At 44.7% G+C, this 27544-nt stretch overlaps 1 protein-coding gene across 1 annotated transcript in view; it reads left to right on the forward strand.

Moving 5' to 3' along the window:
- ABHD16A (abhydrolase domain containing 16A, phospholipase) overlaps positions 1 to 27544 on the forward strand; it is a 266232-nt gene that overhangs the window by 212479 nt on the left and 26209 nt on the right. Inside the window, exon 18 of the mRNA XM_078646007.1 lies at positions 6956 to 7054. Coding sequence (XP_078502133.1) covers positions 6956 to 7054 — 99 coding nt within the window. The remainder of the gene's footprint in view (positions 1 to 6955; positions 7055 to 27544) is intronic.

The raw sequence follows: 27544 nt of genomic DNA on the forward strand, positions 1-27544 counted from the left end.
TTCATGATAACTATGGAGTCAAAACAAGAAGACTGCTTCTTGTATGACTTCAAGTCTTCGCCACAGAAACAGAGTTGGACCATTCCAATCATAGAATTCATATGGAAGGAAGGACTGAAGATCATGTCCAAACCAAATTCTTTGCCAGCAGTGCTCCCGAGAGTGGATAAAAAATATAGGGCGCCAAATTAATCTCCAGCGTGCCTCATTGGACAAGCGAAAGCAGACTCGGTGGTAGCGCAGGCAGCGCAAAAGAGATCTACTAACCCATCAGCTCAGGTCTCTGTTCCGCCAGATAAAGACGGGAGACGTCTAGATTCAATCGGTAAAAAAGTTTCTACAATTGCAGCTACAACTATTAGAGTCGCTAACTCTCTAGCCATATTAGGGAGATACGATAGGCAGATGTGGTCGGACATCTTGCCGTATGTGGACAAACTTCCCGAGCCAGATCGGGCGGAAGCAAAGAGGATCCTTCAAGAAGGAGAGTGCGTCTCATCTGAGATGATTGATGCTGCAGTGGACGTTGCTGCCACAGGTTTTCGTCAGCTAGCGGGTGCAGCTGTCCTCAGGAGGCAAGGATGGTTGAAGGCAACATCCTTTCGACAGGAGGTCCAAACAAGGATTATAGATATGGCTTATGATGGAGAGTATTTATTTGGAAAGCATGTAGACGATGCTCTGGAAGCCATCAAGAAGGATACTGAGACAGCACGTTCGCTGGGCACTTTACAATACAGGAAGTCTTCCTTTCGTGGAGCAAGAGGAAGAGGGAATTTCTCTAATAGAGGAGGCTATAACCAACAGCGCTCCTATACTTCCGCCCAGGGAAACCAAAGATACCAGCCATATCGTCAACAGACTTACGGGCAGAGAAGAGGAAATTTTTCTCAGTCTCGAGGAAAATCCAACTATCGCGGAAGAGACAATAAAAAGTGAGAAACGCATCCTGCCGCCACTTTGCCCCAACCCGAACCAAATTGGAGGAAAAATATCCCAAAATTACTTAAATTGGTCCAAGATTACCACGGACAAATGGGTTCTGGATGTGGTGGCCAGAGGTCACATTTTGGAATTCGTAAAAACTCCTCCAAACTTCCCCCCAAGAGGACCACCTCCAGCACATCTCAAGGAGCGGTTTGCCCAGATCAACATTATGATTCGAAAAGGAGCAATAGAAAGGGTACCTCATCATCAGAAAGGAAAAGGCTTTTACTCAAGATTTTTCCTTATTCGCAAGAAGTCGGGGGAATGGCGACCCATCCTCGACCTGCGTGCCCTCAACAAATTCCTCAAAAAACTGTCATTCAGGATGCTGACACTTCAAGAAATCCTCCATTTTCTTTCGGCGGGAGAGTATATGGTGACACTCGACCTTCAGGATGCATACTTCCATGTTCCAATTTTTCCCAGGCACCGGAAGTTTCCAAGGTTCAGAGTGGCTGGCAGGGACTTCCAGTTCAAAGTTCTTCCCTTCGGACTGCGCTCAGCCCCCAGAGTGTTCACAAAGATGCTGGCCCCGGTGGCAGCCCACCTTCGGTTGCAGTCAATACAGATATATCCATATCTAGATGATTGCCTTATCAAGGCCAGTTCTTTCAACATGGTAAAAACTCACATTCAAAAAACTCTGTCACTGATGCAAAGCCTGGGTTTCACAGTGAACTTCCAGAAATCGCACCTAACGCCTGCAAGGAGAAAGACTTTCTTGGGAGCGACACTAGACACCAAGCTCGCCCAAGTATTTATCTCAAAGGAGAGACAGGAAAAGATACAACGGCTGGCTGCTGCACTGTTGTTAAAAAGCTGCGTTTCAGTACGCATGTTCAAGTCCTTTATAGGGATGATTTCTTCCTGTATTCTTCTCACCCCCAACTGTCGTCTTCGGATGAGGCCCTTGCAAGAGGAGCTCAGTCGCCAGTGGATACAGGTGTCGGGGTCCTTCGAGGACATCATAACAATAACACCACGAATGCGAGAAGCGATTCAATGGTGGAGTCAAGGTTGCAACATACAAGTGGGATGCTCTTTCCTTACGGAAGTGCCCAGGTTCATAGTGACGACAGACGCTTCAATGACGGGCTGGGGTGCACACCTCCAAGGCATGACGGTCAACGGGAAATGGGACAAAATCCAAATGAAATGGCACATAAACAGGCTCGAATTGCACGCCATCTTTCTAGCCCTGAAGTCCTTTCAGGCGACCCTAGAAGGTGCCACAGTCTTGATCCGGACAGACAACACCACCTGCATGCATTACCTAAACAAGCAGGGGGGCACAAGATCAGCCCGGCTGTCGCACCAGGCACAAGAGATTTGGAGTTGGGCCCTGACTCACAATATCTATCTGTCAGCTGTTCATGTCCCGGGAATCGCGAATGTGTTAGCGGACTCTCTCAGCAGATCCTCAGGTTGCACTCACGAGTGGGAACTACATCAACCATCTCTAGACAGCATCTTTCAGACATGGGGGCATCCGGATCTGGACTTGTTTGCGACGCATCAGAACCGGAAATGCCCATACGTTGCAAGCTGGGTTCCCCACAAGGACTCATGCGGGGATGCCCTTTCGATGAGTTGGTATCAAATATTCGCTTACGCTTTTCCACCGATACCACTGATCCCGAAAGTCAAGAAGATGAAGAAGCAACCATGCCGGTTGATCCTGATTGCTCCACGATGGCCCCGGCAATACTGGTTCACCGAGCTGCTCCTTCTCTCGGAATGCGACCCGATCCAACTTCCTCACATTCCGAATCTTCTCTCTACCCACAAGGGCAAGGTGTATCATCCGGACCCGAACTCGCTGAAATTGTCGGCTTGGCTCCTCAGCACATGGAATTTGCACACTTAAACATTCTGCAGGATTGCCAGGAGGTACTGGCGAAGGCCAGAGCTCCATCTACGATCAAAACCTACAAACTTAAGTGGAGGCGTTTCTGTGCATGGTGCCAGTCTAATTGTCTTCATCCCATTCATGCCAAGCCAGCGCAATTTCTACCCTTCTTTTTGCACTTGGCCAGATTGGGTTTGGCGCATTATACTCTTAAGGTCTTCCTGGCTGCCATTTCCAGATTTCGTCAGGATGGATCAAATTCTTTGTTTTCTGTGCGGATTATACAGCAATTCTTCAAAGGATTGTTTCGTATGTTTCCGCCTGTGCGGAAACCTCCTCCTACATGGCATCTGAATGTCGTACTAACTCAGCTCATGCGTCACCCTTTCGAGCCGATCCATAAGGTGGACCTAAAATTTGTCACATGGAAAGTGTCATTGTTACTAGCTTTAACATCTGCTAGAAGGGTTAGCGATGTTCAGGCATTCACATCTAAATCGCCTTTCATCCAATTTAACACTGACTCTGTAGTACTACGTACTAATCCAACGTACATGCCAAAAGTGCCTTTGGATTTTCATCTGAATGAGCCGGTTGTTCTCAAGACATTCTTTCCAAACCCACAGTCTCCGGCTGAACGAGCACTGCATTTGTTGGATATTAGGAGATGCCTCAAGTTTTACCTATCAAGAACCTCTACCATCCGCAAGACAGACCAGCTGTTCGTGGCTTATGGGCGGCAACGCCAGGGCTGTGCAGTTTCAAAACAGACCATTGCTAGATGGGTCTCCTCTACAATTGGACTTTGTCATCAGCAGGCCGGTAGACCCTTACAGGCCTTGCCAAGAGCACATTCTACAAGGGCGGTTAGCTCTTCCACTGCCCTTTTTGCTGGTGTGCCTCTTCGACAGATCTGCAGAGCTGCTACGTGGTCTAGCAGGCACACCTTTACTAGACACTACTGTCTAGATTCAGCAGACGACGCAGATGCTTCGGTTGGAAGAGCAGTGCTGCGCAATCTTTTCAAATAAGGTGAGCCTCTGTTTCCACCTCCTCATCTATGCTCTTTAGACGTTTGGTCAGATGTTGATGATTATTGTCATACATGTATACTGTGTATATATATATATATATATATATATATATATATATATATATATATATATATATATATATATATATATTTGATACTCTGACGTCTACGAGCGTTATGCTGGGAGTACTGCTTACTATTCTGATTCAGGCATGTGAATCTATGAAAGACACCCCTAATACTGGAGAAGAACAATAGTTACTTACCTGTAAACAGGTGGTTCTCCAGTATTGGTGTCTTTCATAGATTCACATGCAACCCGCCCGCCTCCCCCCAGAGACTCACTCAGGCATTATGGGGTTTCACTCCTGTGCAAGAAAATCTGAGAGCCTGATCCTCTGGGGAGAACATTCTGGTGGGTGCTGTCGCCTGATTGGCTGCAGTTTGGACTAACACATAATGACTAAGATAGTCACGAGTGTGGAGGTTTTTATCTACTGTAGCTGGTGCTACTTTACTTCCTGGTTTGGTACTTCTGATATTTGCTATATATATTATGGCATATTATTGCTTTTTTATGTACCGTGGGACTCCCACTCCGACGACGGGGAATGATTCAGGCATGTGAATCTATGAAAGACACCAATACTGGAGAACCACCTGTTTACAGGTAAGTAACTATTGTTCATTTCCCTACCTAACGTACACCTTTAGTATTGAGCTACTCAACTGTTTGTGATTAATGACTGGGCCTTTGCCTCACAAACTGATCCGGGCCTGATTATGGATAGACATACAATGAGCTACAGAATTTATATCAACATATTTTACGTCAGGGGTAGAATGCTCCACCTGCAACAACAAAGCGATACAAAAGGGGATGATGGACGGAGCCTTTGAGCAAATCAAACACTCACCCCCAGTCAAATGATCTGAGTTTAATCCACCACCATTCTTTAGCTCACTCAGCCACCCCAGTTCAGACATGGCCATATGCAAATCAGTCTGACCCTGTGCCTCATGGGAACAGTCCAGCCCGAACTGCCAAGCCATGTCTTCCCTGCAACAACAGGCAGCAATAGTCCTAAAAATTTGGGAAAGGGAAAAAGAAAATGGGTTGGGCAAAAAACAGATCTCCTAGTGAATATGAAGACAGTACAATTGTGCAGCCACTGCAGTCTATTGGGAATATCTAAATTGGGGAATATCTGGGGAAAACTGAAAGATGATATCCTTTGCAGAACTGTGGAGACGCTACTAATTGGCAGATATGAGACAGATTATGGCCAGAAACTCTGAAGTAGGTGAAGAGTCCCCGGTGGAATACAGGGTACTGTCATCCTGCTGCACAAAGCATGCAACCTTTGTCTCCAAGCGGTCTACCCGGTACACCATCTCTATAGGACACAAACTTTTAATTATCAACCCCACTCAAGGCAAGATCTATATGTATGAGAGGACAATGACTGGGCAGAGGCATGCAGATGCTCTAGAGAGGTAGCCATCAAAGTAGGATTTCGCCTCATGCTACTTAGAAATCTACACTGTGCCTTCTACACAAGAACCAAGTTGTACAAAATGCCGAAAGCGATAGGTGTCTAATGGGCTGTGAAGGAGCGGGGACACTGCTGCAACCTTATGGAGTTGTATCCGCCTTTAGTTTTTTTGGAAACCATTGGAACAATGTGCTTCCTTAGTGTTAGGGGAGCGGATTTGCTCACTCCTCCACTGGCTACGCTGGGGATATGGGAAGATAGGACCATGCTCAGGACAATTTACTTTTCCATAAAATGGCCCTAATGGTGGCCCGAAATGGCATCGTACACTCTGAAGGAGAGGTGACATTGCCCAGCCTGATAACATGGTCCTTCGACATGGATACAAGGCCAGAGTTTGCCAAAATTTGCAAAGATTTTAGATGAAGGGCCGGATTTCCAGGATGAGGGGGAATGAGGGATAAAATTGAAGAAACGATGATGCTTCACCTAAGTAGGGAAAACATTTGGTATCCTAAACACCGATTACAAACTGGTATGAGACATATGTGATCCCATAAGGGGAGATAATTATATATGCATCTGTGGAGGCACAGAACCTATATATGCAAAATGATGGTATTGGTCATGATATGTATATCAATTTGATGGCAAGTTGTAAAAAATATGTTTGATGCGAAAATGCAGAAAAAAATAAAACAATTACAAAAACAAATTACAAAAAGATGGTAAGTTTTAATACATAAAAGTTTATTAAAGTATTTTATCACTAAAAATATTTATTTTATATTTAAAGTATATACATTTTTTCTAACATTCAGTTTCATTGATATATATTTTTAAAAAGTTGAAATAAATTATTTTAATGACCATTATTTCTTATGGTTTTCTATTTTATGCATCCATTATTTTGTATGAGAGGGTTTGCAGTATCAGTGGTTTGCACTGTGTGGTGCAAATTAGGCTCCACCCCTAAGAAATTTGATAGTCAGAAATGGTGAATAGCCTAAAGTAGGGAAGTTACTCAAAAGTGTAGGAGTAAACTTACCCATGTAGCTTTACTCACATCTAAGTTTACCTTTATGACTAGCGCATAGATGTTTTGGGAAATTCTGGTAATGAGCTACTTGTCTTCCTTTTCCTTAAGGATTTAGTGCACTAAAATGTGTCAAAAGAATGGAAGTGTGTAAGCGAAGAAAGTGATGGGGAGGCCGAGAAAGATGCTTTTTGGTAGATATTTGTTATATTGGATGTTAATCTAAAATTGGCGCAGAGAGGGCTTGAGCTATGATCATCTATTAATAGTTAGCTATCTGTAGTCTAATGACAGCCTTAAATGATCAACCTTTAGATCCAGATTTATGTTACTACCAGAACCTCTTTCAGGCAGAAAAGGTTTGTTCTTCATAGTTGGGTTTTTATGCATCATCCTTGCACAGATCATTCTGTGGCTATAGATCCTGTGGTTGGGCCAAAGGTATGTTTGCTGGTGATTTGAGAAATGATGTCTTAAGCTATTTTAATATATCTATGGCATTGGTAGGAAGCACTATGCTGTTCTAAATGTTTTTACTAACCAATTCTCTTCAGCTTCCGTTTACAGTCAATACGAGGTGGATGATGACTGGTGCATCTCTGTACTACGCTCGTACAAGGCAGAACACTCTGAGGAGTTTCCCTGGGGTGTAGGTAAGTCCTATTTGACTCTTAACAGTGTATGCCTGTGCATGAACGATTGTGCTGCCTTTGAATGAGAAGACCTTTTTGTTTTGGATGTTCTAGATTCCTCAGGGCAGAACACTGATATTCTCGCAGATCTGCAGGGTGGTGCAATGATCCTCTGAGGACATTACAGTATATCTGCTGCTGGAGATTATAGAGGGACAGTTGTATTAGAACATTTATCAAGAGCCAGTTGACCTAGAAGGAAAACTACCAGTGTCTGTATTTACATTACTGTCCAGTTTTGGTTTCATAAAATCACGTTCTTGAATTATTCCCCATTGTTGAAGTGGGAGGCTCTCAGTAACCATGCAAAGGCAGTATAAAGCACTTTCTGATGGATACTTTTAACTGCAGATTCCTCCCCTTGTGATTAACCCCAGGTGGCAGACTGGATGCAGAGATTTTCCTCAGCAATTCTCCTACAGGCCAGTAGGTGGTGTCATGTGGTTCTACGTTGTCTGTCACGCCCGTAAGTGATGTAGGAGCTGCATGTAAGCCACCCCACCCTTCAATGTCAGTTCTTTTCTGCACCTTTCGCTGTAGATCCAGAGTTTGCAGCATCAAATCTATCACCTGACAGAAGCTCTCTTCCTAAATTCAAACAGTGTGCAAGGGACATATCTCCACCCTAAAACTACAAGTTTTAAACCCTGCAACGACTGCCATAAACTGATGTCTGTGACGGACACTCACAGGGTCTGTCTCTGGTGTCTAGGGTCCTTGCATGACTCAAATCATGCAACGAATGTGCTTGGATGAATCCTGAAAGCCACTCAAGACAGCAAGGCCAAACTCTGTCACCGAGCACTGCAGAAAAACACGTAAGACCTATCTCGGTCTAAGTCTAGGACGCAGGCACGTTCTTGCTCTCAAGGCCATCTTCCAGAAATGTCTTCATCTCCCTCCAAGTCATCAGTTAAATCAAAGGAAAAGAAGAAACATAAGAAGTTGAAGCGCGACTCTCCTTCTTCTTGTCAAGAGAAGTCACGCAGACATCGGGGTACCTCAAGGTCTTGGTCCCAATCTCCCTCCACAGGACTGATCCCTCATCCCTTCCTGATACAGCCCAACTTCCCAGGGGCATCAGCCACGGTGCAACAGATCTAGGCCTTCAAAGAGGCTGTGTCCGGTACCTTTGTACCCTTCCGGCTCCCTCCATCCCCAAGGTTCTGAGGAGGCCACAGGTCTAACTACTGCCGGCGATACGATCCCAGACACCAACTGTACTTCTTGACTCAATTCTGGGGCTCCACCCTGACTCTGGGGCCAATGCCTGCTTTGACTCCTCCTCTGGCGCGCCACCTCAATTTCAGCCTCATTCACGCTCAGAATGTGTGCTTCCTTTGCCACCATGACTGTCAGACAGTGTACCCCATGATGAAGATGGTGATGATGTGTCCCAGATGAGGAGAATTTATTTTTTGATCTCTAAGACGCCAGTGGTCTACACATATCTCCTCACACTGGTCTCAACTCTTCACTTGGCCCTTCAATGTAAGAATCTGTTTATTTTGTCGAAGTTCTCATGTGAACTGCGAAAGACCTCAACTACCTTTGGTGAGGTCAAACCAAATGTCCTTAAAGTATATCTGCTGCCAGGGCAACCTTTTTCAGAGCTGCTCTTCCCGTTTAATGTGGTTCTCATGGATACCGTGATTGGCTCTTGGGCAAAACTGAGATATGGTCCCTCTATTAACAGACCAAATATGAGGCGGCATAGTCTGGCCCCAGGGGACCCATTTTTTATCCAGTATAACGGGTGTCTTTCATAGATTCACATGTTATGTTATGTTATGTTATGTTATTTTGCGACTTTTATAGCGCACGGCTACTCAGAAGAGTGTCCCGGCGCTTTATTAACATCCTAAAAAGACAAACACAACAGAGTAAGAGGCAGGGTTAGGAGAACATAAAAGTCTAAGAAGAAAAAAGCCAAGTTTTCAGGCCCTTCCTAAAAGACAACAGGTTTGGGGTACTGCGTAGCGTCAGGGGCAAAGAGTTCCAGAGCTGAGGAGCCCGGAGCATAAAAGAGCGACCTCCCAAACGAGCCCTCCTCACACGAGGGACAATGGCAAGAAATTTCGACTCAGATCTTAGAGATCGGGAAGGACGGTAAGGAACGAGCCTCTTCTGCAGGTATTTGGCCCCTGTGGAATAGAAGGCCTTATGCTCAAGAGTTAGAGCTTTAAAAGCTATCCGCTGTCGGATAGGCAGCCAATGCAGTGACTGCAATAGGCCAGAAACATTGACTCGCCTATGCAGACCAAACACGGCACGTGCCGCCGCATTCTGGACCACCTGCATCCGTTGCAGGAGATATTCGGGCAGGCCAAGATACATGCCTGAATCATTTCCCGTCATCGGAATGGGAGTCCCCGGTATATAAATAAAGTAATGTTCCATAGACCTATAGATAAATCGGCCTAAAGGCCTCGCATTAGTAACCTATCCCTGTCCTTTTGTAGAAATGACCAAACTCTAGAAAAGAGCCAATCAGCTGTCATCTCCCTCTAGAACCCTCCTGGAAGGGGCCTCAGTCCCTCAGATGTTCTACCGCACGTTGTGCTAAGGGAGTCTCCTCCGAGCTCTGCTCAGGTTTTATTTTCTTCACAACTGGTTTCCAGGGGACCCATTTTTTCTCCTCCAGCATCCCTCAACATAAAGTCTTGTAATACAAGCATCTACAAGCTGGTTGAACTAACCTGTTCCCAGCCTCACCTCAAGGCAGAGAATCTAAATGCATGTAGCTGTTCTGGTAATGGATATTCTTCTCTGCAATCTATTCAGGTTGCCCCCAAGACATCATTTGCACGCTTTGTGGCCCATGATGGGTGAGATCCTGCCCGCAGTCCCAGATGACCGTTGGCCCAATTTGTCACAGACAATGTAAGATGGCGAAGATTTTGTGAAATATGGCCTCAGGCCAGGCCTAAATACTGCAGACTGTTTGGGTAGGGCAGCTGGTGCCAGCAGGGTGTTTCGCACCACGCATGGATAAAATCATCAGTCATTCAAACAACAAGTATATTTATTTAGTCCTTTGTCACATACTAAGGAACTATATACACAATGTATACTGCAACATAGTGGGGGTGGAGAGATGCCAAGAGATCTTTGAACTGCGACTATATTTCTGATTCCCAAGGTAGGTAAGCCTTAACTGGAACTCGTTCAGATTGATCCCTCTTCTTAACGCAGATACAAAAATTCTCGCCAAGGCATTGTCGAACAGACTACAGGATGTTATCTCAGACCTGATCCACACGGACCAGAATGGGTTCATACCCCACAGGTCAGCCAAATTGAATCTTGGGCCCGATACAATGACACAGTTGTGGCATATAACTGCAGGATCCCACTTGGCCTATGCGTCCTTGGACACGAATAAGACTTTTGATTCCATATAGCGGCCCTTTCTGTTCGTCATTATGTAGAAAATTTGTTTCAGGCCCATATACTTGAAATGGATCTGACTCATGTATATACAGCCTAGAGCCAGAATCAAAGGTGAATTGAATCAATTCAATTCAATTTAGCTGTATTTGGTGTAAATAATTCCACCATAAAAACATTCTGTTCGGATAAAACAATTATAATTCAGGAAAAACTACAAGTATACAATCAAGAGATAAAATCAACATTTCATTATCATACAATATATCTAATTACAATTCGTTTTTAAATGAAAAATGCAATCTAGCCTATGACAACGAGATTCGTAGTTAGAAGGAAACCAGCAATTCATAAACAGTCAAATACATAAAGTGCAACGTGTTCAGATATATAAAAACAATATTATCTCCACAAATACATGCGCAATGATAAACAGGCATAATAGCCTTTCATATAAATAAATAGAATGCTTAATACCATTATTTATACACAACAGCATTTATGCATGATGGACAGCAAAACAGTCATACAAGTATATACATACATGGTGCTTTTAAGAGTTACACAACTACGTATTATCATCTGATTTTTTATGCAATAATGCGTCCAAATATGCATAAGCCTTTCTTCTCCTTATTGCCAGTTGTATATACAAGGTAACCGCATCAGTAATTTTCTGATTTTTCAAACTACATATGAAGTTAAAAGCATGTTTATAGTGATAAAGCCTTTTAAATAAAAACAAAGGTTTTAAAATAGATTTCTGAATATCAATATAAAAACTACAAAAAAGTAAAAAGTACAACGTAGATTGGGGGGACTTTCCATCGTACGGGCAATTTGGGAATTTATGGCACCACTTATCCTGTTTCGGAAATGCTATTAAATAATGAAGGGTGCCAAGCCTGAGTCTTGTCAAATAAAATCTGTGTTTTGTATTTCGCACCTGTATTAGATAAGTTTATGTACCCCTTACTGAATGAATTTCACAGTAGAAGTTAACACTATGTTTTTGGCTGGCTTCGGCTACTCTAGCTCCTTCCATGGCATCCATGTACCTTGTCTTGATATGGTACAGAAAGTTCTTTATGTGTTATATAGTTTTCTGTGGAACTAGGGACTGCCAACAGTCTTTGTAGGAATTTATTTTCAAGGGGGCAGCATTCACTCTCCCCCATAATGCATCCCTGTTACAAACACCCGTTACACACTTACTATGTATGGTACAAGGTGAGAATTTCCCGTGTAGGTTTATTTACTATTTTGGCAGAAAATCTTAAAATGCCCTCGTCGTTCTTAAAAATGTCAATTTACACAGATCCATATGTGTGTTCCATGTACCATTCCTGTTAAAGGTCAAACCCAAATATGTAAAAGTTGACTCTAAGTGGCAACCCCTCCCGCATGATGTCTGTACTTCAATTTTGAACTCCCACAAGTCATAACATAAGTATTTTTTAAATAAATCTGGAGATCTTTCCCAGACATAAAGGAGTTAAAATTGTCTTATTAAACGTTGCAGACCGTTAGCTGTGCTTGATAACAGAACAGCATCGTCTGCATAAAGAACGGGAGTTGGGCACGTCCTAACTTTTGGTGCGTATGCAACAGTATTTTGTAAAAAATAATCTACACCATTAATATATAAAGAAAATAAAACGGGAGCTAAAATACAACCTTTCCGTACCCCACGAGTTGCTAGAGTGCATTCCCCATTTTTCCAAATCGCACTCTAGAGGTTAAAAGAGAGTAAATCTGGGCCAAAGATGTGATTATATCGTTAGGGGCACCTAGCGCCTTCAATGTCTGCCATAATTTAGCATAGTTATCAAAAAATTGTAGGCGCTAGTGAAGTCAAAAAACAGAGATGAATAACCCCATTCTTAGCTAAGGTGTACTTCCCTGTCAGTAGCTCCATATTGATGCATTGTTCCACTGTCCCAATACCCCTTCTGAATCCATACTGGGCCTGAGTCAAGATGTTATTTTCCTCTGCCCAGTTTTCTAGCCTTTCCAACATTATTCTCCCCATTAATTTGGAAGTCGAATCAAGAAGGGATATGGGACGGTAGCAATTAGCCTTTCCTCTGTCCCCCTTTTTAAATATTGGTACACTCACACTTTCCACCCAGGATGCAGGCAGCACACCACCAAAGGTAGCATAAAATTATTTAATAAAATCGGAGTCCAGAAATCCATATTGTGTTCAAAAATATCAATAGGGACCCCATCCGGTCCTGCGGCTTTACTACTTGCACTTTTTTGTAGGGCAGACATTATTTCATCAGGCAAGATAGGGGATAATGTTACTAGCTCCACTGTGATAAAATTATCACTATTACTCTTGATATATTTGACAAAGCTGCATTTCGTGTCTCACCAGTTTGTATTAATGAGTTCCAGGCCTCCTCACGGATCGCTTGTTTCCTATCTTTCAAGGCATATTTATAGCTTTTCCTTAAAGAAATAATCCTTGCGCTGACCCTTGGCCTAATTTTCAGGGCCTTTTTAAAAATCCCATTTAGCTTTGAACATACCTATCTGAAAGAAACACATTAGTTATAGATTCCTTACCTTAGAATTACCCCAAGGCGTCAGACTGGATCCGGAAAGTTTTCGTCAGCAGTACCCCTGCGCGTCCGTTGGCGTCGTCCTGCAGCTCCGCGTACGTTGCTAACGTCGTAGTCACCGAGATGACAACGCGGGAGCTACTTAAACGTGCCCGCGCGCGCTGACGTCAGTTCTTTCTTTATCTGCGCCAGCAAGTGCATATCCGGAGAGAGCAGTACCTCTAGTCATTTTTTGATTGAGTTTTTGGGGACTTTTGTCTCTGTTTTTTGAGTCTTTGACTCCTGGTGTGTAGGAATGCCCTGTTTTAAATCTTGTGCAGCTTGTCCCCGCACAATGTCTGTGACGGACCCGCACCGGGAGTGTCTCTTATGCGTGGGGTACGACCACGACTCCGAATGTCTGGCCCTGGCTCTGTAAACTTTGCGGGAGTGGTCCCGGAAGTTGCTGGAGGCCCGGGAGTCGCCTCCGCGCTGTTCGAGGTCCCGGTCCCATGGGAGGTCGCGGGACTGATCGCGGAGCCGTCATCACCATCGTTTGACGAAGTCTTTTCACTCTGAGTCAGGTAAGGCGAAGCACAAGAAGTCGAAGAAGCGCTGTCGCTCTTCGCCTTCCCCTAGCCTATCATGCGACATGGCTGAGGGTGTGGGTGGCGCCGCCCCCACGGCTCCTGAAGAGCCTACGCAGTTGCCGATGGCCTACCCGCCCTTCCCGGGTCCATCGTTGACTCCGGCCCAGCTGCAGGAGTTCTTGTCAGCCATGGCACGCGTCTTTGGCCCGTCAGACCCCGTTTGCACGCCTTTGGCCCCCGCCGGTCCGACTGGGGGTCCTCGCTCTTCTACGTCATCTGCTCCGGCCCCTACGTCGTCGGCGACTCTGGTCTTGACGCAGCGAGACCCCCATGGATCCATGCATGGATCCCAGCTGATATCGGTTGGCCTAGTACGACCTCCACCGACGTCGCCGGCCGGTTCCCCGACCGACGTCATCCCCGGCTTCCACCCTGCTGTGGGAACGTGACAGACCGGTGTCGATCGACGCCGATACCGACACCGATGGGACATTTCTATCCCTTTCTCTATCCACCTCCTTCTTTTCCCCCTGCCTGGCAGGTTGTGGAGGTTGGGAAGGACTGGGCTTCACAACTGTCCTCTTCGTTTATTGACTTTGAAGACTCCTTTCCTGGTTGCCATCACCTCCGCTAGGCGCGTGAGTGAGCTCCAGGCTCTTTCCTGTAAGTCTCCTTTTCTGTCGGTTCATCCGGACAAGGTTGTGCTTCGCACTTGTCCTTTCTTCTTGCCAAAGGTTGTCACTGCCTTCCACATCGGGCATACTATCACCTTGCCCACTTTCTTTCCGCCTCCGCACCCTTCCAGAGAGGAAGAGAGGCTCCACCGTCTGAACCCAAAACGTTTGCTCTCATTGAACCTGAATCGCACACAGTAGTTCCGGGTGGATGACCAGCTCTTTGTTGGCAACATAGGCGCCAAGAAAGGCTGGGCTGAACACAAGAGGACTATCTCCCACTGGGGTGTTTTGTGTATCAAGGCCTGTTATTCTCTGGCTAAAAAGGAACCTCTGGTGGGGTTGCGCGCCCATTCTACCAGGGCGACAGCAGCTACTATGGCATTGGGACATGGTGTCCCCCTGCAAGACATCTGTCAGGCAGCCACGTGGGCCTCACTGCACACTTTTACTAAGCATTATTGCCTTGACAGTCAAGTCCGGAGAGACTGCTTCTTTGGCCGTTCTGTTCTCTCTGACTTTCTGGTGTGATCTTGGTTTGCAGACCCACCACCGGGGTTGGTATTGCTGGTGTATCTATTCCAAGGTAAGTAATCTATCACTTAACGTGTTTCTTTCAGATGAACAAGTTACTTACCTTCGGTAACGATATATCTGTAAGAAACATTAGTTAGTGATAGATTCCTTACCGCCCCACCCATCCTCCCCGTTCTGCGAACTAAGTAGCTCCAGCGATGTTATCTCGGCGACTATGACGCCAGTGACGTATACAGGGCGGCCCAACAACGCCTACTGAAGCGCTGGGGTACTGCTGACGAAAACTTTCCGGATCCAGTCTAACGCCTGGGGGTAATTCTAAGGTAAGGAATATATCACTGACTAATGTTTCTTACAGATATATTGTTACCGAAGGTAAGTAACTTGTTAGAATAAACCATCTAGGGTTAAAATCACTTGAATTCTTTCTCCTTTTAGTAGTTAATTTGCTAGCTATTTCAGTTGTGATATTACTAAATGCATTTATTACAAACAGGCTTTTCGAGGTACTATCGGAGCATATGTCTATATCTCTCTGTTTTTGCCCTTTTAAATTATCCATAAAGGGAATAGGAACAAGGTTCCCATATCCAACTCTGGGGGGGTCCTCAGGGACCTGGGGATTCCATCCTATCTACTTGACCTGCTTATCAAGCTGCATGAGGCCACCTATGCCCCAGTAAGATGTGGAAGGGGGGAGAACTAACCAACAGGCTCCGAGTTGACAGAGGTGTGAGGCAAGGCTGTGTCCTTGCACCGACCCTGTCCTGCCTCTTTGTCAACACACTCATCCCGCTACTTGTAGAGGTCGTAGATAATGATGCCCCTAAGCTAGCAAACATCAAGGTGCCAGCATGTTTGCTGAGGACACCCTCCTCCTGTCCAAGACGCCAATGGGTATACAGAGGCTCTTGGACAGGTTTGTGGTATTCTGCAATAATAGGGGGTTAGAGATAAATACCGCTAAAATTAAGTTCATGATTGTCAACCCGCCCAAGAAAACGCGCCCTAAACGGGATAGCATTGGAAAGGGTCCCTGTGTTTGAGTATCTGGGTGCACCCTCACTGAAGATATGGAGTGGGCAGCCCAGATAGCCAAAGCCAAGCTCAAGCGAGCCCAGATTGCTGGCTGTATAGCCAAAATGGTAAAGGACTCTACAACCAAACCCATTGGCCCAGTAATTGAGATGTATAGGGCACAAGCGAGGGGAGCCACATTGTACAGGGCGGAACTCTGGGGGCACTGCTCCCCCGCTACTTCAATAGCAGTGGAGAACAGTTTCCTCAGGCAAATTGGCGGCCTCCCAGCTAGTACCCCGCTAATCCCCCTCCGGCTTTATCTTGGCATCTCCCCGATCGAAGATGAGGTTGCCCTAAGACCCTTAACATTTTGGAGGAGATTGTGGGCAACCCCAGAATTAGTAACATTCCAGGCAGAAACTATCGAACTACTATCTTACCCTTGTCTAGTTAAAAGGTTCCCTGGTTTGCACATGTAAAGCATGAATGTATCAAACTAGGCATGCCAACCCTGTGGAGCAGCCCAGTGGAGACCTGCCCTTTGGTTCCCCGAGCTACAATACCGAGAAACTATCATGCCCAAAAGTTGGAGAACATTTACACGAACCCAAAAATAGGTACCCTCACGACTCAGTCTCTCATTGTGAAGGATAATTACAAACTTGAATCCTTTCTGGACGACATTATTCCTCAAGTAGCTAGGAAACTTTATGTGCAGTTTAGACACAGTACTTTTCCCCTACGTGCCTTTACAGCAAAATGGGCTGGTCAATCTGAACATGGGTGTCCTTCATGTAATAGCCAAGAGGAAATCGAATTGCATTTTTTATTTTTCTGTCCGGGATATCCGGGTGCACGGCGCTTCTGGCTAATACAACTCTGCCGGAACCTGGGGTTTCAGCATTGCGAGGAGGCTCTTCGAGTCCTAAAATATGACACCTCTAAACCCATTGTCTTTGCTGTTTCCCGTTTCTTAAATATAATGTGGCGAACGAGAAGGGGCTTCATTGATTAAAAATAGTAACCAAAAACTGTCAAAGAGCATGGTCTACTAACATAAGTGCATAGCAAGTGGTTATCGCTACAGGGTATCAGCTTTTAACCCTATTCTCCGTTTTTATTCTCTTGGTATAATAGTGTATATACCAATGTGTTTTAATACAATCTGGAAGTTTTAACTATGTATTGAAATATTTTTTGTAATTTCTTGTTTCCCTACTAGTCTGATACCAAATGAATTGATTCCTCTTGCACTTATGCCCACCTTTTGTGCCTTCCTTTCCCTCTCTGTTATCTGGCAACTTTTATGTTCTCAACTGGAACCCAAACATTTCGAGATTTTTATGTTCTGTACTGTATGGTTCGCTCAATTTTATTGTATTGATGTTTTATGTATACTTTTATGGTCCTAGTGACCGAAATAAAGGAAATGAATGAATGAATGAATGAATAGGATCAACAGATGCCCATCGTATAGTAGTACCATTATTACCCTGAGTCCTAATATTCAAATCCATAGTCGTACCCTTTTTTTTGGAGTGTCAGGGTGAGTCCTAAAGTCAAAATTAGCGGGTGGTGATCGCTTATTAAACTCTCGCGAATAAAAAGGTTTTCCACCAAATTCCCGCAATTTGCAGAAACAATAAAATTATCAATATTTGACGATTACCTAGCTCCCACAAAAGTTTGTAAATCTGTTACTCCAATAGAGATAGTAGGGTCCAGAACAACTAGATTATATTTATAAACTACCTTATTAATTGCCTCCCCATAAGACTCATGTGGAAAATGGGAGAGTCCGTGACCAAAACGATCGCAATATCCACAAGGTTTACCTGCTTCAATATCAAATGTTTCACAATTAAAATCGCCCACCCACACTAATACATAATCCCCTTTTATTTCCTCTAAAAATTGATCAAGATCTTCTTCCTGTGACTGATAACCCTATCTCTTTTTTTATCGAAGATATTAAAATAAAAATTAATTAAAATAGACAATTTCCCCTCCGAAACAAAATAAAGGAATTGATAAAACTCTGACGAAGTTATGGCCTTCTTTAAAGTTAAAGGCAATGTTATCAAAACTAGCACCGCTAAGCCACCTTTAGCTCTCTCCATTCTTGATGGAGTGGCATTTGTGCACCCAGTTTGAAAACCATCAATAAAGAAGGGCTCGGTCTGCCAGGTTTCCTGTATTAGGATTAAGGAACATCCCTCTAAAGGTTTTAGCCATACTTCATCGTTAATTTTATTTTTTATTCCTGCGATATTCCAGGTCATAATACAAAAAGACTCATCAAATCGTTTAAAAAAGGAACCAGTGTCTAACTGTGTATAAGAACCACTATCCAACTGGTTACAAGTTAGGAGGGGTTCATTATCATTCATCTGTGAATCACATATAGCCCTCTTCAAGATGTATTCACTTGTTTCAACCCGTAGCTAATTATTCCCTAAGGTGTGAACCTGACCCTGGAGCTGAACCTTATGCCCCCTGTCAGCTTGAGAGCTTGAGTCAGTATTGAACTTTTTGCCAATTATCATAGGTTCAAATTCCTCAACAGATACGGCACCCAACCCCCCATCTGTCATTCTATTTCACTACATCTGCACACAGGTGCATACCTGTTAAACAGTGGAACAATCGCGCAAGAATTATATGTAGGCATTAAGGTGGTTGTGCTATGTGTGGGTCTATAGAAATAGCCTAACGGTGTAGCTGTTCTATATTACATATGAGTGGAGAAGCGTGGCTCAGTGGTTAGAGGCGGCAGACCCGGAAGCTGAGATCAGCCGTGGACCGGGGTTCGATTCCCCGCCTCGGCGGGTCTCGGGCTCAAAAATTCCACGGACTCGACAATTCTCGCTCCGGTGCCTACTCGACTCACGGGGTCACACTCTGCGACTCTGGGCAATAGCTTGCTTAATCTCCACTACGGCCCCTCGCGGCGGGATGCCTGGCTTTCACCTTGTGAATACCCTGCCGGGATATCTCATAGGGGAATACCAGGACGGGTTCCCTAAGCAAGCGCCTTGAGACCCCTGGGTGATTCGTGCGCTATATAAATCGAAATACATTTACATTTACATTTACAATGGAACCAGACACAATAGTATTAATAGAGAGAACTTCCAACAAGTTCCCTACATGTTCTCTGCTTCGAAAATTAACCACAATACAATCACCCTTGTATAGTTTTCTGGAGCTGCCCACCCAGGGCACCCTCCTCAACATTAAAATATTCTGGTGCAACACATTTATGTCATAGTTAGTCTTTCCAGATATCCAATGTACTACACGATTTTTTTAATGTCTCGGATGTTTCACTCTGATTTACTGCTAGTGTTGGAACATTATTCAAAACAATAACGTATGGAGTGGCTTGTGGAGGAAGATGTAACGTCTCCATGATGTTATCAGCGGAGTACTTAACTCTATTTATTTCACCCTCCAGGTTAGGTTTTACAAAACTCGGAGGGGGAGCCATGACTTCTATATTAGTCCTTAGATCACGACTGAATTGGTCCTTCCGATAAACCCTGGTAGAGGGAGAAGCGGTAGAGTAACTCTGGTTGCTTTTACTAGCACTCATAGACATCGACATGATCACGGTTGAGCCTACTCCTTCTTTAGTTCCATCCATTAGTTTATGCAATCTATGTGTTGGGGCGATAATTCAGAGATCAAATCTGCTAAGGAAGAATCATCCTTTTGAACCAGCTTAATTTCAGCTATTACGAGTCGTTCCATGCTATCTAATTTGCTGTGTAATTTTGTAGCTAACGTTTCAAAATCTTGAGATTTCTGTACATGACTCAACAAATTAAGAACCTCCCTCGTTGCACCTACGTTTTTCCCTCCCTTTTTTTCTTCGATTTTGTTTTGCCCTTTACTGTTTCTCCACAGGTATGTTAGCCTTTAATGGAAGCTGTTTTGCTTTTTTTGCTGGTGGAGATGGCATATCAGAACCAGTCGATAGGACTGTAATTTCCACAGGGGTTGTGAGTATACAAGGATTACCCAGGTCACATATTAAGTCCTTATTTAAAGGTGCAGCAATTTGCAGTTGTTCCTGCTCCCTTTATCCACATGTACTGGGTGTTCAGACCTATCGTCAGATATAGGGCCCTTTAAAGCGGCATCTAGTGCAATTTTAGTGGCTGCCAACTGTACCTTCACTTGCACTATCTCATTGTTTATCAACCCCACATCGTTTTTTTTTTAGATAATTAGAAATGGGTACACTCTTTATAAGCCCACTCTTCTCACATGGTGGCAATTTCCTTTTCCTCATACTGTAAACTCATATAGTCAATTGGGGTAACAATACAAACTAAAGGGAGTTCAGCTTACTAACATTTGGCTCCAATTTGAAACTCCCACGAAAAAATGCCAGAAAAACAAAGAGGGTTAGCCCAGCCCAACCGCAGCCAGCCGCGGACGGGCCCGGGCTTCGCCAGCATGCGTCCCGCGCTACGGGTACCTGGTCAGCGCTTAAGAGCGCTGCTGCCCTGATGACATGGGTGGCTCCTGCCGCGAGTCCCTGTAGCCTCCTTCTTGCTTCCAAACACCAACTCGCAGAGTGAATTGAATCATCACAGGAGTTCACCATCCGAAAAGGTACGAGTCACGGATATCCTCTATCGCCAATTCTGTTTGCCGTCACTATAGAGGGCCCTCTCTGAGTGGATCTGGGACAATGCCCCAGAATGAGGCTGGCGCTGGAGCGACTCTGGGTAGGATCGGATTTTACTGTATGCATGCAGCATCCTAGTTTATATAGCAGAACAGGACAGCTCACTGAAGCACCTTTGGGGAAATATTCTCTCTTTATGGCACTTACACTGGATTGGGGATCAACTGGGAAAAATCTCTGATATTCCCAATAGGTAGTTGGTTGGCAGGGCACACACTGCACCTTCCGCTGAATGTGATAACTCGACATTTTAAATATCTGAGGCTATTGATCTCGAGAGGACTGTATACATTACAAGGACAATATAAGGCCCCTGCTTAGGAGACTGGGGTTTGATGTAAAACACTGAAGGGCTCTACCAATCAATCAATCAATCAATCAAACACATTTATAGAGCGTGCCAATTACCCGCTAGGGTCTCAAGTTGCTGGGGGGAGGGGGGGGTGCTGCTACTGCTCAAAGAGCCAGGTCTTGAGTTGCTTCCTGAAGGAGAGATGGTCCTGGGTCAGCCGTAGGTGGGTGGGGAGGGAGTTCCATGTCTTGGCCGCCAGGTAGGAGAAAGCTCTTCCTCCGGTGGTGGTTCTGCGAATCCGTGGGACGGTGGAAAGGGCGAGGCTAGCGGATCGGAGCTGGCAGGTGGGTGTGTAGAACGTGAGGCGGTTGTTGAGGTATTTGGGTCCCACACTCACTCATTGAGAGAGCAGCCTTAGTTAAGATGAATGCATTGCCTAGATTAACCTATATCTTGCAAAACAGCAATTTTGCAATCTCGGTCACCTTCTTTCAGACCACGAACAAACCGCTGTGGTCGCTTCTCTGGTTGGTTGGTCAGGCATGAACTGCGCTTTCCACACTGCAGAGGTCACTATATAAGTCGGGCGTTGCGCGTCCGAACATGCAGAAATATTATGAGGTGGCACAGGTACACATCATAAATGAGTGCCCACTGATGGACCCTGCATTTAGGATAGACTGGGAGATACTGATACAGAGGGAATACCTCCACTTACTCGCCTCCCACCCCCTCAACCCCCCGGCCACTGCACAGTCATATCCATATGACCCAAACTGATTACAGACATGGGGTGGAAAAAGCATTTGACACCTAGATCCCCATTGTGGAATTGATCGGCCGTGCAGCACTGGGGACATGTGTGAAAGATATTTAAGGACCTGCAATTAAGGCATGCACTGCAGACCAGCATCCCCAGAGACAAGGAAACCTAGGAAGCCTTAACACTAGAAGGGCGGCTGTTAGACGAACATTTGGCTACCAAAGCAATCTCCCTTACATATGACACATTGATGAGAAACACACAGTAACATGATTGAGGCCAATATGGCAAGGAGATACCCTATGTTTACAAAGGGGGGAAACTTGGAATGGTGATGGGATCAGGTCATAGTTGCTCCATAGTGTCTGCTGCTTTTGTTTTAATTTTTAAACTTTTACCTATAAAATCAATGATTTAAAAAAAAAATGTTAAATGAAATATTTGAAAAACAATTTAATTTTCTCTGGAGACCAATATCACTCATCTCCGTAAAGACAAGATCGTCTGCATAATACATAATTTAAGAACCATACATTTTTTGAACTAATAATTTTTGCGGTTGTGAAACCTTTGGGTAGGTCAGCTAAAAATATTCAAAATAAAAGGGGGGGGTGACTTTCATCCTTGTGGAGAGGATGTGAAGTAAGAACCAAAGCTGCCGACTTTGGAACTGGGGAACCAGGTTCGAGTCTCAGCGTCAACTCAACAACCTGTGATTGTGTCCAAATCAGTTAATCTCCCTATGCCTACCAAAAATGAAAATGTCCTTGTGTAATGTAACTGGCGCTCATGTAAAGCACTCCAATACCTACGGGTTTGTACTATATGAAACTGCAACAAAAAATAACCATTTTTAATTGGTATTTTACGTCATAGTGTTCCTTCAGAATCTGCTTCAAGTTGAGCCTAGTTTTCGCCTAGTAATTCCTGTAAAAAGAGGAGGTCATTGGGTTCCCCGAACTGTTTTGGATTAACTGAATCAAATGTCAAAGGAAAACCCACAAAGCAACAAAATATATTACCTCTTCGGTAGACCTTTTGTGCGAGGGACCACAAGCTGAAAGAGTGGTCAACTGTGAAATGCCCCTCCTTGAATTGATTGCTTTTGGCTTCTGCCCACTCTTTCAGTAGGCTCAAGATATTTGCTAAAATCATTTTCCTGTTAAATGTATCTGCCTATACTTTTTTCAAAATAGGTTTTACAATTGCACCCTTCCAGCTTTTCAAAAATCTTCCTGTTTTAAAAATTCTTTGATATACCAGATAAAACAGCCTAGTCCACCATTCTACATTTGTTTTGATTATAATTTTCAGTCAATTGTCAGGACCAGACACTCTTTTTAGTTTTAGCGATGTGATTGTCTTCTTTATAACCACCAGGGAAAACTGTCTATTATCCTTTCTTCTATTAGAAGGTTACTGGATGTGAGGTGTCAATGTATGTACCCATTAGATTATGTTACATCCAAGTATGCAACCTTCGGTTCATCCCCCACCAGACATCGCAGCTTCTCCAACTCCTTGCCCCATCCCATGTTGAACAAGACTCCAATATTTTAAACATTTCTAGGCAATTACATTGAGCATGGTCTTCCAACTTTTATCATGTAAAACTTTTCTTTTTAGATACTAACCCTTTTTAATAATTTCTTGCTGCACAGCGTTTGGGTTTTATCCCACAGTGATACCTTGACTTTATGCTTTTCTTCCATTTCCTTATCTTACTTTTTGAGCATCTACATTCTTCATCAAACCATATATTTTCTTCAATTTTTTAAGTTTGTTTTCCTTCTCTTCATGTATTGAATTGTAATTTTATTTTTAGACATGAGGCCACCTCTTAATTGTTTCATTGTTCCAATTTATAAAACCTGCAGGTAGTTCCTTAGTTTGTACTACATTTAGTTGTTGCTGAAAATTCCTTAACAAGGATAAATGCTGCTCTATAATCTGTCGTAGGACACTTTGGAAAGTCTATTTGTAGAGGGATAACCTTTTTCTGATACAACGAACCCCTGTATTGCCCTCTAAATGTAAAGGACGATGATTGCTCCCTTTCATTTGAGGGACTTCAAAGTGCTCAACCCAGTTAGAAAACCAAGCATGCAGGAAGACATCATCTATTTGGTAGCATTGCATACCATTTATAAAAGTTGTCTTAGCCGGTTTGTCTGAATCCACCCGACCATTTACAATAGCTTAACAGTTAGAGACTAGAAAGTTTAACAATGAGTTACCTGATAAACTAGCAAGGCTAAAACTATATACAAATAAAATATTTTTGGACAATGGCTCACTCTTCCGTGGGGTTCAACCTATGGTTAAAATCATCAAGCAATACAATGCAATACAGCGAATATGCAGCTAAAATACTGGTAAGATCGTCCATAAATAGTTCTATTTCTGCATCAAAGTCTGTTGCGTTTGCAGCATATAAATAATTACAGCAATTATACAATCCAGATTCATTATAATATTATACAGTTGTACTCGACACACTAAAATCCATTTACTCTCAGCTTAGATCCCCAACATATTGGTAGCAACCTTTGCAGATATCTGAGTCCGAATACTCCCTGATGGCCGGCCTGGGGTATGTTTTGTTGCAGTTTGGTACATTTGTAGAAATCCATCTATCGGGGGAGGTACTTCACACAGCCAAGTCTCCTGGAAACATTAGTTCTTGTACGAATGAGTTATACAGTACAGACTTATAGATTTGCTACATTCCTTAGGCCATGTATTGTAGAGGAGAGCATTGAAATTCTACACTAAGTGAAACAGCCCTAATCTATATTGCTCAGGCCATCAAAGTCCTCCTCTATTTCCTCTGCAGAACTCAAACAGGCATACTGGTTCCACTGGTTGGTATTCTGCTTCCTATCACTACTGGATCTTCTGGGAAATTGTGACTCTAATAGAGCCTTTATTTCTAGTATCTGCCTGTATTGTCCCCTGCTCTTCTACATATTCTTGGAAATGCAACTTTACCTGTTTTTTTCCTAGACCAGCATGACATTGAAGAAAGTTTTTAATCAGTAACTTCTGAACTCAAGAACTAATTTCGGGGTGAATTTGATACCTTGCTTTAATAACTGTCCCATTGCCTTTTGCAAGACTTCTTCTACTGTCTCTGAGAAAAATAAAATCCTTGTAAACTAATTTCCTGGTTTACTCCCCACAAAGCCCACCGCTTTTATATAATTGGAAGAGAGTGCTTTCAAACGTGTGCATTTTGAAAAAGCATCAGCAGCCGCAATCTGTTTAACAGATTTAATCTTCTTTTCCTTTTGCTATTCTTTCCTTTTCTAAGGGGCTCTACAGATACATTATTTTCATCCTGGACCACTATTTCTGTATTTAGTATAATTCATATAACATCTCTTTCTGATGTTCTGAACGCTCTAATGTCTGCCTTATTTTCTACAGTAACCAGCAGTATGTCTCTCCTTAGGGGATTTTTGAGGGACAGAGGTTTATTATCTTCTATTATATGATAGAGACTTCTAGCTGCAGATTCCTAACCTTTGAATTTCCCAGGCGTCAGGCTGAATCCGGAAACTTTTGCTGAGCAATACCCCCTGAACGCGACAGCGGATGGTTCCATTCTGCTCCGCTTGATGTCGGTGTCATTAGCATCGGTCATGGCGTCGATGTGTCTTTATAGGCGCCACCCAAGGACATCAGTTATTTTCTTTCCGCGCCAGTTAAGCGCCAATCCGGGAACAGGTACCCCGCTGCCACTTTTTGGCAGTCTTTTTCTCTGCTTTTGTCGAATATTTTGGGGAATTCCGACTTTGTGTGCGAGGGATGTCGTCGAAAAAGAGAGGTTTCAAGCCGTGCGGGACCTGTTCCCGCTTGATGTTGGTCACTGATCCCCACCGCAAATGTCTGTGGTGTCTCAAGCGCGACTAAAATACAAAATCGTGTTCGGACTGTCGGGCAATGGCTCTGATGAACTTGAGGGAGAGGGCAGTGAAGTTACTCGCGACCTGGCAGTCAACACCGTCAAGCGAGACTCCAAGGAGAACACGGTCCCGATCGAAGAAGAGAAGGTCGTGGGACCGCTCACGGAGCCCTAAGTTCTCTTCCTCCCATTCGAGGTCCTCTGGGCACTCGGGGAAGAGGCATAAGAAGAAGTCCAAGCGGACTTCGTCTTCACCTCAACTGGCGTCCGTCGGCGAGAGAGGTAAGGAGCACGATGGTCTAGGCCGGGTTCCGCTGAGCCAAAGTCGACTTCTCGTCTCCCCCTCTTTCCGGAAGCCGGAGCGACTTCCGCTCAGATTAAAGAGTTTTACGAGGCCATGCACGGCGTATTTGAACGGAACAACCCTACTGGAGAGCCTTTGGGCCTCACGGGGTCGGAATGTGCCCCATTGGGTTTGACTCCGTCTGCTCCGGCCACAACGCCGGTAGGTATCCAATCCCGGATCCAGTCGTGCCAACGCGACCTTCCCCGACGTTGAATCCAAAGTCTGTGCCAGCAACATCACTGATGCCTGTCGGTAGCGCAAGCCCATCCTCATCCCCAACGATACGGAGCCGATTCTGGCGTCGACAGAACCCAGAGATTCTATGTTGTCGCCTGAGCACTTTGAAGATGTGCTAGGCTCAGGAGAGGAATTGGAGGGGTCTGGGGACTCTCTTGAAACCCAGGAAGTCTCTGAGGATAATTTGGACTGTTATGGGGAACTTAGGGAGGCCAATGGACTGGTTATTTCCCTAGATACTCGTATGCTCTCTCCGCCGACAGTGGCTACGGAGGAGGGGGCATCCTATGCCATGGTGGTTTAGAGGGCAGCTGAGGTCCTTGGACTGGAGCTGCCCTCGGTGCAGGTCATGACTAACCTTCTGACTGAGGTGCTTCAACCTGTGGCTTCCACGTCCGAACCCCTTTAATGAGGCACTTACAGACGTCCCTCTAGGAACATGGTCCAAACCTGGCACAGGGGCTTCTGTGAATAGGACGATTCTCACCGCCATCGCCCAGCTCCAGGTGACCCAAAATTCCTCTGCCAACACCCCACCCCAGAGTTTGGTGGTGCAGGCCTCTATGTCCCAGGGGGTGTTTCCTTCCGCCTCTCTGGATAGGAAATCCAAGAGGCTAGATTCATTTGAGAAGAAAATGTTATCTTCTTCCAGCCTGGCATTGCGGTCGGTGAATACCGAATGCTTATCGGACCGTTTCTCCCATTCCCTTTGAGAGAGGGTTACGCAAGTGCTGCCACAAGTCCTGGAGGGGGCCTGGGATGTACTCTCCCAAGCTGTTAAGGATCGGAGAGACGCAGCAAAATTCATCATACTGTGTGGCCTAGATACGACTGATTCGCTGGGAAGATCGATTTCAGCTATGGTGGCCTTGAGGCGCCATGCCTGGCTTCCTACAACTCTCTTCTCGGGCGATGTCCAAGCCAATTTGATGGACATTCCCTTTGACGGAACCAGCCTTTTTGGAGAAAAGGCAGACTCTGCCCAGGTCAGGTTCAAGGACTCTCGAGCTATGTGCAGATCCTTAGGCCTCTCCTCCACCCCCGTGACCAGTCTTCCTTTTGCCCCTTTTTGTGGCAACGGAAAGGGGTTTCCAGCCGTGTCTGCCATATTCCAGTCATCATCCCACACAGACTGCCCAAGCCGTGCGAGGACGTGGTGCATTCCGATCTCTGAATGGAGGCCAGAAGTCGTCGACCACAGTGCCCCCAGCAGCCACAGCCTCCAAGCAATTCTAGGCTGAATCTGCAGGACCACACTACTCCAGTTGGTGGGAGAATTCGTCATCATCTCCCCCACTGGAGATCCATAAAATCAGACAAGTGGGTCTTGCAGATAGCCCAGGAAGGTTGTTCCCTACCTTTTCTTCCTTTTCCTCCTCCTATTCTGCCAATGAGTAATGGCTGACAGAGGATCATTTAAAGTTGCTCCAAGAGTAAGTTACAGCTC

The sequence above is a fragment of the Lissotriton helveticus genome, chromosome 5_1, assembly GCF_964261635.1.
Source record: "Lissotriton helveticus chromosome 5_1, aLisHel1.1, whole genome shotgun sequence".
In the NCBI taxonomy this organism is placed as follows: domain Eukaryota; kingdom Metazoa; phylum Chordata; class Amphibia; order Caudata; family Salamandridae; genus Lissotriton; species Lissotriton helveticus.